The sequence below is a fragment of the Schistocerca gregaria genome, chromosome 2 (assembly GCF_023897955.1).
Source record: "Schistocerca gregaria isolate iqSchGreg1 chromosome 2, iqSchGreg1.2, whole genome shotgun sequence".
NCBI classification, from domain to species: Eukaryota; Metazoa; Arthropoda; class Insecta; order Orthoptera; family Acrididae; genus Schistocerca; species Schistocerca gregaria.
Genome location: NC_064921.1, coordinates 474,623,078 through 474,641,300, shown reverse-complemented (window position 1 = coordinate 474,641,300; position 18,223 = coordinate 474,623,078). Strand labels below are relative to the sequence as shown.

Here is an 18,223-nt window from a genome sequence, read left to right as displayed (position 1 = left end):
TAAGAGGAAGGCATTACGTGGATCAAAGTACAATGTTTAAGGACACAGAGATTCATTAAATTCTATTATTCAGCACTGTTGTAATAACCAGTATGCTTACCTAACTTTTGTGGCTTCCAGTCCACTGTTATGTCAGTATTTTTGCATTATTATTTTCCTCCTTGTTCTTTTAAAGCATTTCCCTGTAACTGCTTTGTTGTGCTTGATACCAGTACTTTATTTATTGAGTTTTGAGTTACCTGCATGATTTTTCATTTTCTTGTAGACACAGTTTACAGCCAAAATCTGAGGAGGGATTATTATCGTGGCTCACAGGATAGTTTAACAGAAAGATTCGAAGAGCGGAGAGGTGGTCCAACCTCTCTGTTCAGAGGTGAGATTTGAAGTGTTTATGAAACTAACATTTCGTTCTTTTTTTATTTAACATTTCTGTTTATCTGGCATTTGTCTGAGATGCTTAAAATGTGCTTCCAAAAGTATAATTATCAGTTCTGTAAAGTTGGTTTGAGGGATGGTTGCCAACATGCCTACAAAAGCTAATGAAGAGTCTCCTATCCTAACTGACATCTATAAAAAACAAATTATGGTTACTTTTAGATAAAATGTGAAAAAATTACAATATTTTTGACATAAGTAATTCACTTATTCCTAAATCTTCTTCCCCTAACTTAAGCTGTAGTCTTATTTTGTATAGTATATTTGTTGACCTACTAGAGCTTTTTGTCTTCACCATGTTGCCATTTCTTCTGCTTGTTCCCATAGAACAAGCATTATATACTAAATTCTGCAGACAGTGTAACAATAGTGTTGTGTTCTTTCAACTTTTTATTAATATTTCAGTCCTGATTCAGCTCGACTTTGCTTTTTATTGACACTCCAACTTATCCTACATAAATTTTGTTAATTTTCATCTCATCATCATGGTAAGTTTGTTGTTTGTTTGAAATGTAGAATTGTTAATTCTTGAACTGAAGAAATTAACATGAGATCCTATTTTTCCTGAATTTACCCTTAATAGTTCCACGTCATCCGAAGCCTAAAAAAAGTTCTGGCAGTTGTTAACAAAGGTGTACAAGTTTAGTGGAAAATTGTGATGACAGTTTTATTGGTATGCTGAATGTCATGTTTTAGGGTTCCGACAGTATGTTTGTACATTAATATTCGCAAAAATTATTTCCACTGCTGAACATTTAAATGTAAATGCAATTACTTTTGACACTCTTATTTGGTGCAATAATTAGCACCATTACATATTAATTACTGTAGTTTCAAGCAATGGAAAGTCCAAGTTGGATTGGAGTATCAACAAACTTGCAAGAGATAGATGGCTACTCACCGTTGTGGTGGTGGTGGTTGTGGTGTGTGTGTGTGTGTGTGTGTGTGTGTGTGTGTGTGTGTGTGTGTGTGTGTCCGCCCATCCTTTGGCCAAAAGCTGAAATGCGTAACAGTATTTCCATTGTGTCTCACTGCTTCTCAGCGTGTTATCTTTAGAGCGCAATCTGTCCTTTTTAATATTGTTAATTACTCTGGTTTGTCCTTCAGACTGAATGAGGTGGTGGGATGGTAATACATTGGAGTTGCATTAGATAGAATGGTTTTTCAAATCTTTCAGAATAAGTTTTAGATTTTTCATGGTTTTTTGGGGATGTTACCTTAGAAGAGGATGTGGGCAGTTTCTCCCCATTCACCTCCCTGCCCTGCTCCTTGGTTCCCTAACTCAAGCTTGTTTTCACTCCCTAATGTCTTCACCATCAATGGGTTGTTAAATTCTAATATTCTGCCCTCGTTTGTCTTCAGAGGTGGTTCTTTTATTTGCACAAGGCAACAAGTGTACAAAGGAAGTAACATGCCGTTAAGTACCTAATGCTAATCATTTCAGGCAAATTGTGAAACAAGGCAAAAAACAGTGTTTGTTTAGTTAATTTACAATGTTTCACCTAGAATCCACAGTTGATTTACTCAAAACGTTAAAGAGATAAATTGAGACTTAGCACAAGAATCAGATAAAGATAAGAGAAAGCAATTTGAATTGGGATAGAAATCTAGAGGGGGGTAGGGGGGAGAAGGTGAAGAGCACAATTAACTGATTGCTGACAACCAATGGTTAAGTGGGTATTACATGACGATGCGCAGTAAGCAGCGATAACTCTCGCATGCACAGAAGGGTGTACCACAGTGCTTACTGCTTGTTGTTTGGTTATTGTTAGTCGGCTAGTGGCTAATTTCAGATTTTCATGTTGGGGATCTTCTGAATTTTTTGTCCAGCAAGCATGTTTCATAAATGCAGCAAAGAACCTTTTTTCACAGTACTCTTTTATACTAGCTGTCTGCAAAATGATTTTTTTCTATTGTTAACTTTGTATTCTAGAAATGAAATGGGACAAAGAGGCATTAAGAGTTTAAATCAATCACGCAGGGAGGAAAGGTGTATGTATGACCCACTGTAATGTAATAAGGTAGTCGGAAACCGTTTTTTTCTGAGTAACATGCATATAATGTTATACACTGATTCTCGATTTGTATCATAGTGCCTTCGTTTACAAAAGTTCATGTTTGATTTGATTGCATCCCTCGCTTGATTTCAGCATGCCAGAAAAGAGAAACTGGCAGTGAAAGGGAGAAAGTCCTTGCAGTTTGGCCCAGTGCAACAGATGAGGACTGCAACTTAATAACACAAGTACACTTTTAAGTATTGGTCCTTTAAAGTGTTGCAAATTGCAATGCATATGTCTACAACTACTTTTGAACTGGTGGGCCGTGCTATTCTGTGACTAAAAGCCAGACTTCAAAGATTCCGCAGTCGCTAAGAAATATATTCTTACTGTCAACCTACAACATAACAGAGCATTTACCAGAATTTTATTCGTGACCTAGGTTGGCTTAATCACAAAACATATAAACACATAATTTAATTCTTACTTTTGAGAATATGAGAGTGCCTCCATCACGACCGTGTCACACTTGCTAATTCCATCTTCTGTCATAAACAGAAACTTCTCGAAGCGGGTCATATCCATCCTCACGAAGCTCCAAAATTCCTGCGGATCTTCGAGCCTCAATTCTTTCATAAGCAGTGAAAATAATCCCCTGCCTTTGTTCCTTCTTTTCAGCCAGGATCAAACTCAACAATATCTGGCTTTTTGTTTTGTCTTCATCCTGCCCTAATCGGAACATTTACTGTCGCTACCAGGGCAATAGCTCCAAAACCAAGTGGGTCCTCCATGTGCAAAATACTGTATAAATACATATACTTGTGTAACCAAGTGTTGTAATATAAAACTAATTGTTGAGTCTGTAATTCAGAACAGTAGTAACCTACATAAGAAAATAGCAATTACTTAACAAATAATGATATACATTTTCTTATGAAATAGGAACTTTGAGTGGCATAAACAATTCAAACAGATGATGTTCCAATATGCCACATGGTCCCCTTTGTGTTTCGAGCAGTAGAATGAACTACAAAAGATCAGACAGTTCTGTTTGCGTTTTGCGTGTTATTACTATCTACTGCACATGCGCGACGCGTGCAGCCAATGTGGATGGTGTAATAGGTCTACGTGAACCAGCCTGTTGTTACACATATTAACGCTTGGGGTGCTGGTGCGTAATTCTACAGTTTAGGCCCATCATGTAATATGGGCTTTTATGAGCTCCTCATAGGAGTCGTACTATAGTGAGATCAGATTCTGCTGCTGTTTTAGCACAATGAATCAATCAAGTGGTGAAACCAAAAGAAAAACTGAAGAAAAGACTGAAGCTTATGAACTGGAGTCTAAAATAATAGGATATCTGACCATATCATTAGATGACATGGAAGTCGGTAATAGGTATCTAAAGATGACTCATTTTGCTCTGAAACAAATTTCACTATTGCCTCCAAAGTCAGATACCAGTATGTGACAGACAATAAGAACGAAAACAAAACTTCAAGTGACTTTAAATGTTTGGTCCCAGGGACCTCTATGAAGATTCAGGTATTTTTATTTCATGTTAAAAATAATTATATTCGTAAGTTCATACCTGATATATGTGCAAAGCTGTCCAAACAACACTTCAACAATTCATGTATGCATATTAACTATTTTCACTCACCAAATTATATAGTGTGGATCATTGCTGAACAAGCACAGTATTTATTCAGTGTAACCAGTTAACGTTTGGTTTGTAAATGTGAACAGTGAAGGGTCTTGATTGCTACTTACCAGATATTATCAACTCCTGATCAATAACTTCTACAGAAGCCTGTAAACTTTGAAAATGTCTCTTATTGTTCAGAGCCAGATATTGTGAACACCATGGAAATTTCGTTTGCGAGTAACCTCCTCCTCCTCCTCCTCCTCTCTCTCTCTCTCTCTCTCTCTTTCTCTCTCTCTCTTATATCGTGCATGCACACGCACAGACATGCAGAGAGAGAATCAGCTTAACTTTTCAAGGAACTCCTCAACAGGATAGGAGGAGTGAACAATGAGGAAACTCTTCAGTTTCGATTTGAAAGCACGTGGATTACTGCTAAGATTTTTGAATTCTCGTGGTAGATTATTGAAAATGAATGCAACGGTATACTGCACACCTTTGTGCACAGGAGTTACGGAAGTCTGATCCAAATGCAGGTTGGATTTCTGCCGAGTATTAACTGAGCGAAGGCTGCTTATTAATGGGAATAAGCTGATATTGTCAACAAGAAATGACGATAAAGAATATATGTATATTGAGAGCCCAGTGTCAAAATACCCAGACTAGTGAACAGGAGTTAACAAGAGGTTCGTTACCTTACACCACTTATTGCCTGAACCACCTGTTTCCGAGACAAAAATACCCTTTTAGAATGGGAAGAGTTACCCCAAAATATATACCATATGACATAAAAGAATGAAAATAAGCAAATTAGATAAGTTTTAGCTTCAAATGGTCACTTTCTTCAGATACCATTCAAATAGTAAAAATGGCAGCATTAAGTCTTTGAACAAGATCATGAGCGTAGGCTTTCCATGACAGTTTATTATCGATCTGAACACCTAGAAATTTGATGCATTGAGTTTCACTAATTATATGCCCATTCTGTGAAATTAAAATGTCGGGTTTTGTTGAATTGTGGGTTAAGAACTGTAAAATCTGTTTCTTATAGTGATTTAACATTAGTTTATTTTCTACAGGCCATGAACTTATGTCATGAACTGCACTGTATGAAACCGAGCCAATGGGGAGGGACTGTAAGTTGAAGCTGACTGCTGACAGTGGTGACGTGACATGACGTGATGTGATGTGATGTTCCACATTTTCATCATAAAACACTTATTTATCTCCATACAATTCCAAAAACTTCACAATTTCACACTCGAGGTATTTTATCAACCAACCATATGATGACATGGTGGAGGCAAACTCGTGACTGAAAATCAAACAGATTTAATATGAGGCTGTCAGTTACATCATAGGATTTGCCATAATACTTTGTTCATATGGGCCATAGTTCACAAAAATATGGTTCAAGTTCCTGTAGCATGCCACGTGGGAACATACTTTAGGAAGGTTGTAAGATGAAGCTGACTGGTGACAGTGGTGGAATTCAGTGAACTGTAAGCTGATAAGTTATTAGACAGAACTGCTGGCTAGTACTTACTGTCAGGAGGCAAAACATGTAGTATTGCCAATAAACGCACATAAAATTAAACATACACAATACTAGCATAGCCTTAAGAATTGTTATTTCCTTGATTGGACAGGAGAGGAGGATAGGCTGGGGCAGGTTAAAAACGAAGGGCGAATCACTCTGACCACATGGTAAGAGGTATCCACCTGTAGTCTGTCATTTTTGTTGATTTCTTAGGTTCTCTTTCAGACTGAGCAAGGTGGTGCAATGGTAATACATTGGACTTGCATGTGGGAGAATGTTGTTTCAAATCTTCCAGAATGCAATTTATATTTTTATATTTTTCATGGTTTTGGTAGATCGCTTAAAGAAAATTGTGGGATGATACCTGTAGAGGAGGAGTGGGTGATTTCCCCACCCCCACTCACCTCCCCACCCTCCCCACCCTTCCCTGTAGTTCCCTAATCAAGCTTGTGTTCAGTCTCTAATGGCATCTTCAATGGGTTGTTAAATTCTAATATTTTGTCCTCCTTTGTCTTTCAGAGGTGGTTATTTTATTTGCCCAAGATAACCTGTGTACAAAGGAAGTAACATGCTGTTCAGTACCTAGTGCTAATCATTTCAGACAAATGCTGTAAACCTCCCTTCAGTCAAATCAGAGCTAATACTTGGTCCTTGTATCTCAATTTTGGAATCAGTGGCGGATACACATGGGGGGCGCACGGCCGCCCACAGTGCCACCCCAGCCAGTTAGCCCACACTCTGTTCGTTTGTTTCTTTTGCCAGTCAATTCAACTGAATCGAGTTATCAAGTAGTTGTACTTTCTATGTAGCCCATGTATCTGCGTCACTGTCTGGCACAATGATAGCTAACACATAAAATGCCCATAATAATCGTAATTCTGTTATTCAAGCATTGCCTGTTTGTCCTAGATCTGACAGTCCTACTTTGCACGCGCTGTAAAAAATATTCGCTTGTCTGCGTGCATCTATGGCTAAAGTAAAAAGAAGGTTTTCAACATTGCAGTGTACAAAGACATGGCTGAGGTCAACAATGGAGGAGGAGCGACTTAATGGCTTAGCTCTGTTGAACACTCACCCTGACACTGATTTTCCTATTGACCATGTAATTAACCAATTTACCAGGAAGAATAGGCACATAGAATTCATCATTTAAGGAAGAGAACAACAATTGTAACTTCTTTATATCACAAGATGGCATTGTCTTGTATATGTGGATAATCACTTTAAATAAAACTTTCTTAAACTTTGCAAGAGAGTTGATTATTTTTTATTACGTTAGTAAAAATGTAGCTCAGTATATCTTTAGCATCCCCTCCTTGAGGTTTTTCTGTATCCGCCACTGTTTGGAATAAAACTAACCTTTAACAAGAGTCCTATAAATAATGTTGTCTCTGAGTAGTGTGCATGTTCCTGGACTTTGTTAGTACATTCTGTAAAACAGTATATTCCTTTTTCTTGCATATGCTGTAAGACTCCTATTTTGGAAGTAATATAATAAATGTCATAAAATATTTTTTACACTTCTTATTATTGCATTTTTTGTTAAGTTTTAAGGAGGAAATTAAATATATGAAAGTGAGTAGTTAAAGTGATTATCTGTTTTGTTTTCTCAATGGCACATTCTTTTTCTCCCTAATTAACATTGTGGTTTGTCATGTGACACTCACTTTGCAGATTCTCCAGATGATGGTCGGGGAGCATCACCTTGTCGTAGTGTCAACCAACTTGGCAGGAGAGGATCTTACAAAACTTCACGAGGTATGTTCAGCTGTATATATCACTGCATCCAAATTGTCTTAACGTTATGAGACTACCCCAGGGGCTCATGGCTCTTTTGTGAAAATGTGCTTGGCGCATATGGGGCTCAAGCTATTGCAGCCCTTTCTTCCTTCCCTGGCTGCATTCCTTTTCCCATGCCTCTCCTTCGCTATCCTTGATCCTTTCCTTTTGCCACTCCTTCCCGTCTCTTGCTGTCCTTGTCTATGTTGGCCCTGCTATCCTCCTGGTTCTGCTATCCCTTATGGTTTTGTTCCTCCCCTGCCCATGTTTTGGGGTTTGACCTCCCCTCCTAAATGTTGTCTCCATAGTGTGAGCTAACTGGGAAAGAACACCTTACTTAGCATTTTTGTCATGTGGCCTTATTGCCTCTTCCATCTTTTACTGTTGGCTCCTCGTGTATGCCTAGGTGTGGTTGCTTGTCATTCTGGAGCATCAGAACTCTGAGCAGTGGCTGCCATACCAGACAGCCCTTGTTGTGGCTGAGTAGTGGCTATAAGAGAGTCCTTGATCAGAGTAGGTGGCATCAGGATGGACACTTTGCGTATAAAACACATTAAGTTCCAAAAACTTGCCATTCTTCTATGTCCATATCTTTAGTTGGAAGTGGATACTCAATTCTGCTTCTTGTGACCGTGTGGCCTTTCCTTCCATGGATATCCCCTGGGAGAAGAGCCAGGCTGGGGTCAAACACTTCTCCACTACCTAGTCTGTACCAGAATTGACAGGGACACTTTCACCACCAACCACCCATTATTTTTTTTAGGAACTATTGAAGACATGTTTGGCCAAGTGGACTCTGAGGAGTAAGGTGTGGTCAGGTTTGGTGTTGATCAAAACTATTACTGCCACCCAGGCTGCGGCTCTTCATGCTTGAGGCCATCCTGTTGACATCCCAGTGCCCATTAGTCACCACCAATATTTGAATGTGGTTCAATACATCATTTTTCATAGGGACCTTATCCTCCTAACTGGTGAGGTACTAAGCACAAATCTGAAATGGTGGTGCGTTTATTTTGTTGTGCATGTTCAGAAAGGCCTTAAGGACAATCACATCAATACCGGTACCTTTATTTTGACATTTGAGGGAGATCCCTACAGTTTATAACTGTGATGTGATGTGAAGCTGTACATCTTGCCACCCATGAGGTGTTTCTGGTGTTTGCATTTAGATCACATCTTCTCGCTGTACAGCGGATCTTCTGTGCAGTGAATCTGGATGCCCACTCCATGAGAGGAGCCCCTGTGTTCTGCCACCTGTATATGTTTGTCACGGCTGTCACTCTCCATGCTCACCAGATAACCCAGCTTATAAGAAGGAGAAGAAGATCCAGAAGCATCAGTACTTTGACCGTTTATCTTACACTGAGGCTAATCAGATATACGACAGTCTTCACCCTATGTTCATGACATCTAACTTTGCCTCTGTTACATCATTCTCCCATCCTCTGCCCTTCTTATCCTAGTCTCACTTCCTCTCTTCTCCCCTTCCCCTGTGGTTTCCACACCCTCCTCTCTGTGTGCCACTCTCCCTACCAAGCCAGGGAAAGAGTAGAGTCCCTCTTCTTTGGAGTCTGCCGTTGATGGGACACTCTCCAGTGACCCCTTTCTGTGTCGTCACACACACACACACACACACACACACACACACACACACACACACACACAAAAAGCAGGTTTGACAATTTGTTTATAGATGTGTCATCCGTCATCCCCCCCATCCTTGTCATTGATGAATAGTGACCCAGCAAATGTGACTGGCTTCAGTCCATTTGCCTCCCATTTCGGTCAGAATTGTAAAGGATACTACTGTCACTTTCTGGAGTTGTAATACCTTATTTCCTCCTATTCTTCAGTGTGTGTCCATCTACAGAAATCTCACTTTACTGACGTGCACTCACTGACACTCTTGTGTCTGCTTTGTCAGAACTGATTCAGTCATTTGACAGCTTCTAGTGGCGCTTGCGTTTGGTCCGTACAGACTTTGCTAGTACATGGATTGCCATTCATAGCACATTTGAAGTGGTTACCATCTGGGTCCACTTTGGCTTAGCAGTAACAGTTTTCAATATCTATCTACCTCCCTCCTGACAGGCAACACCTGTCTTCTGATCTCAGCTCTGTCATCCTACAGCAACTTCCCCCACCCTTCCTCCTCCTTGGGGATTGTAATGCCAATCACTCTTTTGTGGCAGAGTACTTTGTTATCTGGTCAGGGTCTCTTCATAGACCATTTCCTTGCAGACCACAACCTGTGCATTCTTAATGATGATTAGCCTATCCATCCTAGTGCAGCTTATGGCACTTTCCCTGCCATCAATCTTTTGCTCCATTCCCCCTCCCCTTCTCCCTCCATTACACCAGTTGCCACTAGTGACCACTCCCCTTTGATTTAATTTTGGGGAAAATTTAAGGTATATCGAAATAAGAGGCAAAAAGGGCAATGGAGGTGGCGTATTTGACGCAGTAGACAAGAAACTGAAGAGGTAGAAATTGAAGCTGCATGAGAGATTGTTTGGGCAAGACTCAGTATCGGAGATGGACTTAAAACGATACTGCGATCCTTCTATGCCCCACCATACTTATCTCGTGAATTAACTGAAAACTCCACCGAAAACCTCAGTTAACTTGTATGTAAGTTCCCCCATCATACTATAGTCATCGGTTGAAACGTTAATCATCCAATAATTAATTGGGAAAATTACAGTTTTGTAAGTGGTGGGTATGGTAAGACAACCTGTGAAACTTGACTAAATGCCTTGTCTGAAAACTACCTAGATCAGATAGTTAGGAACTCCACTCATGGTAGAAATATATTGGATCTAATGGCAACAAATAGACCTGACCTCTTTGCGGATATCCACATCGAAACTGGTATCAGTGACCATGACACAGCTGTGGCAACAATGATAACAAAAGTACAAAGGACAGCTAAAACTAGCAGAAAGATACATACATTTAGTAAACTAGATTTTAAAAAATATATATATAAAAAAGTGTCACGTCTCAATCAGGAACTTGATACTGTCAGCACAGGGTAAGGAGCATGTAGAGGAACTCTGGCTCAAGTTTAAAAGAATAGTTGACCATGCACTGGATAGACATGTACCCAGAACAGGTCATGATGGGAGGGAACCCCCATGGTATACAGTCACAGTAAAAAAACTTCTAAAGAAATAAAGGCTACTGCATTATAGGTGTAAAACAAAGTCTAGGGCTATAGACAGAGATATGCTGAATGAAACACTGTTGGGTGCCAAGAGAGCAGTGCATGAAGCTTTCAATGACTACTGAAGCAGAACATTGTAAAGTGATCTTTCACAGAACCCAAAGAAATTCTGGTTGCATATAAAGGCTGTTGGTGGCATCAAAGTTAGTGTCCAGTCTGTAGTGAATGAGACATGAACTGAAATTGAGGGTAGCAAAACAAAAGCTGAAAGGCTTAACTCCATTTTCAAATGTTCCTTTACAAAGAAAATCCAGGAGAATTGCCACAGTTTAATCCTCATACCACTGAAAATATGAATAAAATAAATATTAGTGTCAATGGTGTTGAGAAACAGCTGAAATAGTTAAAACTGAACAAAGCGCCAGCACCTGAGGGAAGCACCGTTAGATTCTATACTGAATTTGCGGCTGAGTTAGCCCCTCTTGTAGTCTGTTGTAGATCCCTTGAACAAAAAATCATGCCAAGTTCTTAAAAAAAAGGCACAGGTTGCACGCGTATACAAGAAATATAGTAGAAGTGATCCACAAAACTAACGTCCAATATCCTTGACAGCAATTTGTGGTAGAATTTTGGAACGCATTCTGACCTCAAACATAATGGTGTATCTTGAACAGAACGGCCTCCTCAGTGCCAACCAGCATGCATTTTGAAAACATCTATCATGTCAAACCCAACTCATACTTTCCTCACATGACACACACTGAAAGCTGTGGATCAAGGCAATCTGGTAGATGCAGTATTTCTTGATTTTCGAAGAGCATTTGACTCGGTACCATACTGTGGCTATTGTCAAAAGTATGATCATATGGGGTATCAAGTGAAATTTGTGACTGGATTGAGGACTTTCTGGTAGGGAGGATGCAGTATGTTATTTTGGATGGAGAGTCCATCGTTGGATGTAGACGTTACTTCAGGTGTGCCTAAGGGAAGTTTGTCAGGACCGTTACTGTTCATATTGTATGTTAACGACCCACGCAGACAGTATTAATAGTAACATCAGGCTTTTTGCAGATGATGCATTTATCTGTAATGAGGTGCTATCTGAAAGAAGCTACATAAATATTCAATCAGATTGTGATAAGATTTCAAAGTGATGCAGACACTGGTGACTTGCTATAAATGTTCAGAAATGTAAAGTCTTGCACTTCACAAAATGGAAAAAATGTAGTATTCTGTGACAGTAATATCAGTGAGTCACTGTTGGAATCGGCCAACTCATACAAATACCTGGGTGTAACACTTTGTAGGACAAGAAGTGGAATGATCACATTGGTTTAGTGGTGGGTAAAGCAGGGGGTAGACTTCAGTTCATTGGTAGAATACTGGGGAAGTGCAGTCAATCTACAAAGGAGATTGCTTACAAATTACTTGTGTGACCAGTTGTAGAGTATTGGTTAAGTGTGTGGGACCCATACCAAGTAGGACTAACACCAGATAATTGTATTCATAGAAGGGCAGCACGTATGGTCGCAGGTTTGTTTAATCCGTGGGAGAGTGTCACACAGATACTGTAGAAACTGAACTGGAAGACTCTTGAAGATAGACATAAACTATCCCAAGAAAGTCTCTTGACAAAGTTTCAGGAACAGGCTTCAAATTGTGAGTCTAGGGATGTACTAAAACACCCTACATATCGCTCACATAGGAATCATGAAGAGGAGGTTAGAATAATTACTGCCCACACAGACACATTCAAATAATCATTTTTTCCTTGCTCCATACATGAATGGAATAAAAGAAACCCTAATAACTGGTACAAGGGGACGTACCATTTGCCAAGCACCTCACGGTGGTTTGTAGAGTATAACTGTAGATGTAGATTCTCTCATTTCCATCCATGTACTGCCGGTCTGAGTACCCTTAAATGCCTTCATGCCAAATCCGTATACTTAATGAAAGAGAGCAATTAGGTGTGTTGGGAATGCTTTGCCCCCTCACTAGGTTCTCCTCCTCTCTCTTCATCATGGATGTTGGCAAGATTGCCAACAGCCATCTTCCATCCCAGGCCTTGCCTGCCTGGGTGACATTTGTATGGACCCATTGGTTCTTGTGGAATACCTTGTGACTGATTTTGTGACAGCATCAGTGTTATCATCCTAATGATTGCCTTCCTCCTCTGGAAACAGTAGGACCAAAGCTTCTCACTTAAGTTGTACTCCTTGTCAGGTGGAATCCTGCAATGAACCTTTTGCTGAGTGAGAACTTCTGGCCTTCTCCTCCTCCCACAGTTCATCTCCTGGCCCCAATTATGTCCATAAACTATTGTTTCAACACCTCAATCCTCCATGACAACCATATTTCCTGCGGTAATATAACAGTATTTGGCTCCAAAGTATTTTCCTCTCTCATTGTAGGGACAGTATTGTGGTTGATGCCCTTAAGCTCGATAAGGATCTGTTGTCCCATGGTAGTTACCAGCTGATCAGATGGTAGAGCACTTGCCTGTGCAGGGCAAAGGTCTAGAGTTCAATTCTCAGTTCGGCACACAGTTTTAATCTGCCAGGAAGTTTCATAACAGCACACACTCTGCTGCAGAATGAAAGTTTGATACTGGCTGATCAGTCTGACACATGTCTTCTGCAAGTTATTTCAATGGATGGTGGCTCATTGGCTCTTTTGGCTCCTCAAATCGTGGGTCCTTTGGTCTCCTTACTAGTGCAGCTTTCGGAGGGATTGTTTCTGATTGATCATCTGATTTCGTTAAAAATCATAGTTCGGCAGGCCTTTTCTCAGTGCCACTATCATCTTGTCACAGTTTTCTTCAGTCTTCATAAGGTCTACAACATAGCTTGACTGTACCACACCATTCTTACACTCCATGAGTGGGGTCTTTTGGGGCCCTCCTGAGCTTTATTTGTCAGTTCCTGTCCTATTGGTCATTCAGAGTTCAGGTCAGCACAGCTCCAGCTGTCTGCAGACCGAGGAGAATGTTGTTTCACAGGATTGTTCATTAAGTGTCCTTTTCTGCATTGCCATTAATAGACTCACAGCCTCTGTTGGACAGTTCATCACCCCTACTGTGTAGTTGGATGGTTTCTGCATTGTTGTGAGCTTCCACTTGGTGGCCTCTACAGAGCAGCAGCTTCAAGGTGCCACCTAGTGCACTTCTGTATGGACTTTTCTCCCATTGTTTTCAATTGTCTCCCCTTAAATCGCAGGTGTTACAGTCCTGTTGCTGTGCTATGGTCCATCCTGATCCGGAGCTATGCCTAGACTCCTTACATCTGACCAAGAGCCCCCAGTTCCATTTCTTGGGCCTTCTTTTTGACAACAAGGCTACTTGGTTGCTTCTGAAGATTGACTGTTTCTGTAAACTTAAATGTCCTTCGCATTCTTGCTGACATCTGTTAGGACACAAATCGTTACTCTTCTCCACCTTTATTGGGCCACAGTTTGTCCACCATTATGGTATCTGTTTGGCCATGTGACCACTAGTGTCTTTCACACTAACCATGTCAATAGTTTCCTGCTTGATGCTGGGATCCCCCCTACCTTTTGGTTCAGTGGTCCCAGCTCTTGGTTTCTAATGCCATCACTATCCAATCTTTCCCTGCTCACTCCTCATATTCTATTCTTTCCATGGCTCCAGGACGTCACCTGCCTGCTGTCCACCTTCTGGCGGGTTTATCCATTGTGCTCTGTCTCGCTTCTCTACACTGCAGTGGTCGTCTTCCCTCTGTGTGTGGTTCCCTACATTGTGTCTCCCTAACACATCCCTTGGTTCATTGGGCCCAGATTCGAATGGATATCTCCTGGGGTTCAAAAGCCTCCTCTGCTCTGGTGTGTTGTTTGGTCCACCTGCTTTTATGGGAGTGTCAGGGTGTTAGTGTTTTTTACACCGATGGCTGTAAATGTGACGATCACATATGATGTGTGTTGGCCTGGAACTTTCATCTTGCCTGTCATGTGTGAGAGATTTATTGTGGAACTGATAGTCATTTACCAGGACCTTTGCACTATTAACCCAGATAGTCCGGAATTATTTGTTTTTCAAAAATTGATTTATATATTATCTACATTCATTCCCAAGGTTGTAAGGAAGAAAGTAAAAACAATTTTGAGTATTTATTTTTATTTAGTATTTCCAAAAATGGGCGTCCTTGCAGAAGGACGTCAGGACAATAAGGAAACATGTTTTTAAAGTATATGACATTGCACAATTAACTTGTTTTGTTTTTTTATACTTTCAAATAAACATAAATAATTTTGAATTATGGGCTAAAACAGCTAATAAATACAAAAATCAAAGAAAATAGCCTTTACACATATTTTATGCACTAGTATGGTAAGACAAAAAGCAACAAACATGAAGTCGTCCGTCACATTTTACGCACATAGTATTTTTGTGGCTACTTCAACATTTCAGCTGCTTCTTTTTTGTTATCTCGTCTGTTGGTAATTCAGCAACATAATGTCCTCTTCCATCAAATCTAGAATCTAGTTTTGCCCTCTTACAAGGACATCCTCTGTTGGTAGTGACTCTTTTGTTACTTTCAAGAATTGCAGTGACAATTCGACGATGAAATGTCAGATGATCTGTGGGTTATTCGTTGTGCCTGTAAAGATCCCAGGCATTTTGCTGTGCAATGTCTATAAAATTTGCAATGATCGGGAAATACCATTTTTTCCCTCTTATAGAGCATCCATATAGGGATTCATTTTGTTTAGTTCGATCTATGCCTCCCATATGAGTATTGTAGGAGTGTAATAAGTTAGGTTGAGGCACGCTAATCCTTTTCTTTTGTTCCCTGGAAAAAGTTGCTACGGAGCGTAGTGGTTGCACTCTGTCAAAGTTGGTGGCTACAGCAACAACATTGTCGTCATTCCAACGTACAATGGAAATCCCGGATGCTGAGTCAGAACAAATTTCATATGATCCTCTATTTTCTATCATTTTATCTACAAATGATAGAGTACAATTCTTAACTCTGTTTCCTCTTATTGTTCCTATTGCTTCCACGCCCCTCTCTTTTAGGTCATGTAGTGCAGTAGCATTGAGCTGACTTGCTGGTAATTTATCTACACTTGGATTTTCTTCAGCACCCGAATCTTCATCTGTTACATGATCAGTTGAATTTAGAGGGGGGTGTAATGTTACATTCACACCAGTATTAGGTATTTCCTCATATTTTGATTCTAATATGTCCAAAAGTTCCATAAGTGTACATCATTTTTTGTGAATACAAAATGACAACATATTATCTTGACGTCATTCTGGAAGGACGGTTGAAAACATTATTGAATTACAACTGACGAAAACTATGTCGTAATATGAGCCCATAAATAATATAGGTCAATTCTTTAAGATATTATATAACAAGTTTCAGAATTATTGACGCAATATGAAAGAAAATATACATACCCATTGATGACAAGGTCAGTCAGTTCATCCATGGTAAAATCGGCCCTAGTTTAAAGACACAGTTTCGCACTCACTATGAACGACAGCGTCAGACAGACTGTCACAGTGCGCAACTGACTCTGCCTACTTCATATAACAATGCGTCACAGTCCATTGCAACAATGCGTTATTCGCAAAAATAAATAATTTCAATAGTCAGTTACGTCGTCCTTCCAGAAGGACGTAGGGTTATCTGGGTTAAACTGCACTCCCTCACCGGAGTATTGTTAAGTGCCGACTCGATGAATGACCTTCAGGCTATAACTTCCTGCAATTAAAGGGATTCCCACCATGTGGAGTTCTTCTTTCCATCTGTCCTGGTGGTGGGGAATCTACCATCCTATGCAGTCTTTGTATCAGGCATACCAGGTTTTTTTTTTTTTTTTTTTTTTTTTTTTTTTTTTTTTTTTTTTTTTTTTTTTAATGAGCCCCCCCCCCTCCTCTCCCTCTTTGTAGTTGTAGGACTCCCTCACTGTGATACTTATTGTGATACACTCTCCAACTTTCCTTGTTGTGGATGTTAGTGGACAACACATGCATGGTTACACCCCTCCTCAGTTTTCTTCATCTAAGTGATTGAATTTCCTTCCAGAATTGAAGTCTCTCAGTTAATGTTGGCATTGGTTTGGGGGGCCTCTGGCCTTTCCAGCCAGGGTTTCTCTCCCCTTTTGCCCAAATTTTGTCTGGTCTTTTGTGCCGTTTTGTTCCCCTTTTTTTAAATTTGTCTTCACGTATTGATGTCCCAGTAGTATTGCGATCATGGTGTGGCATCATGTGAGTATCAACATGGGTTGGCAGCACTGCCAGCATCCTGTCGCTTAGCACCTCTGGGGCACCACCTGCTCTCACCCCTGCCCCTCCTGTTCTTTATTATTCCTGATGCCCAGCATTCTTTCTGCCTCTTTGTTTTTGGTGTTTTCTTTTCTCAATGACTGGGTGCTGTTGGTGGTGTTCCTCCCTTAGTGGCTGCTACCTTGGACCATGGGATCAACGATGTCACTGTTTGGTTCCCTCTCCCTCTTGCCTCTGCCAATATCAACCAACCAACATTATGAGAAAAATAGTCTAGAATTGCTACAAAATGATCTTGTTCCAGGTATCTAGAAAAGATGCATTAGGATATTATGCACTAGGAATCTGACAAACACCAAATGAAATACTGAAACTTCCAGCTATGCTTGAATTGTGGTCATGTTGATGAATTGTGTGTCATTAAAAATAAATACCATAATGCTAAAAATATTGGGCATAAGACACTAAATTAAGCCATGTTTTGTTTTCTGACAAATTGAGAGTTAGTTTCAAGTCTAACAACCCCTTACCTAACACCTAATGCAGCTTATAGCAATTCTGTTTGAAAATGTTTGTTGGTAAATTTATTCACTAGTTAACGTCATGATGATGATTAAATGAGAACTCCCTTCCAGTTCCAAGAAGACTTCCTGTAAAATCTCACTAAGGACAAAGTAGTTTTCAGAACATGCACATTGGTGAAACATTGTGCAGATGGTTCAGAGAGCCACGTCTACATGAGTTTTATCTATGAATCATTGGAATTTAAAACCATTCACACACCAGGAACTGCACAAAGTTTATTTTATTCAAAAATTGCGATATGTGTAAGCCTGATTTAAAACAAAATAAAACTTTGATACTATACTTTATGGATGTTACATTTATAAAACAAGCAGCAAGATAATTTCACACAGTCATGTGTTTTTTTAATACTCTGTAGTAATGTAAGGTACAATAAAATGTTTTGAGAGGCTCTTCTCTGTACAGCATTGTGTGCATTGTGGCGAAACAGCCTGAAAGATTAAAACTGTGTGTCAGACCAGGATGTGATGATCTTACTAAAGATCTTGCCCTGGGTTGTAGCTGTGGACTAGCACACTGTTCTAACCTTTCTCAGAGTTTAAAAAATGTTCTGCCAGTAGCACTTTTAGTGTGTTGACGTCATGACTCATTGAAGTGTAGTACTATATAAAATTTAAGGTACAGAAATATCAACAAAGACAGGCATTAAAGCCATTGTTTGATAATCATATAAGTAGAGAGCTTATTTCCAGTGCTGTTATACTGTACAATTTGTCTTGCAAGCAGTGCAGATATTCACTATTGAAAATTTTGTGCCATGACTCTTAGATTATTCAGACTACGCAACACTTTATCTTAACAATTTATAATAATTGTTCTTTAT

General features: G+C 39.8%; 1 protein-coding gene across 19 annotated transcripts in view; it reads left to right on the top strand.

Moving 5' to 3' along the window:
- LOC126326569 (patronin) overlaps positions 1 to 18,223 on the top strand; it is a 377,528-nt gene that overhangs the window by 316,528 nt on the left and 42,777 nt on the right. For 15 of the 19 annotated variants that reach the window (XM_049995777.1, XM_049995779.1, XM_049995784.1 and 12 more), the window contains 2 exons: positions 266 to 373; positions 7,292 to 7,375. In XM_049995777.1, the coding sequence (XP_049851734.1) occupies positions 266 to 373; positions 7,292 to 7,375 (192 nt within the window). The remainder of the gene's footprint in view (positions 1 to 265; positions 374 to 7,291; positions 7,376 to 18,223) is intronic. The other 4 variants (XM_049995782.1, XM_049995778.1, XM_049995776.1 and 1 more) reach the window with 1 other exon arrangement.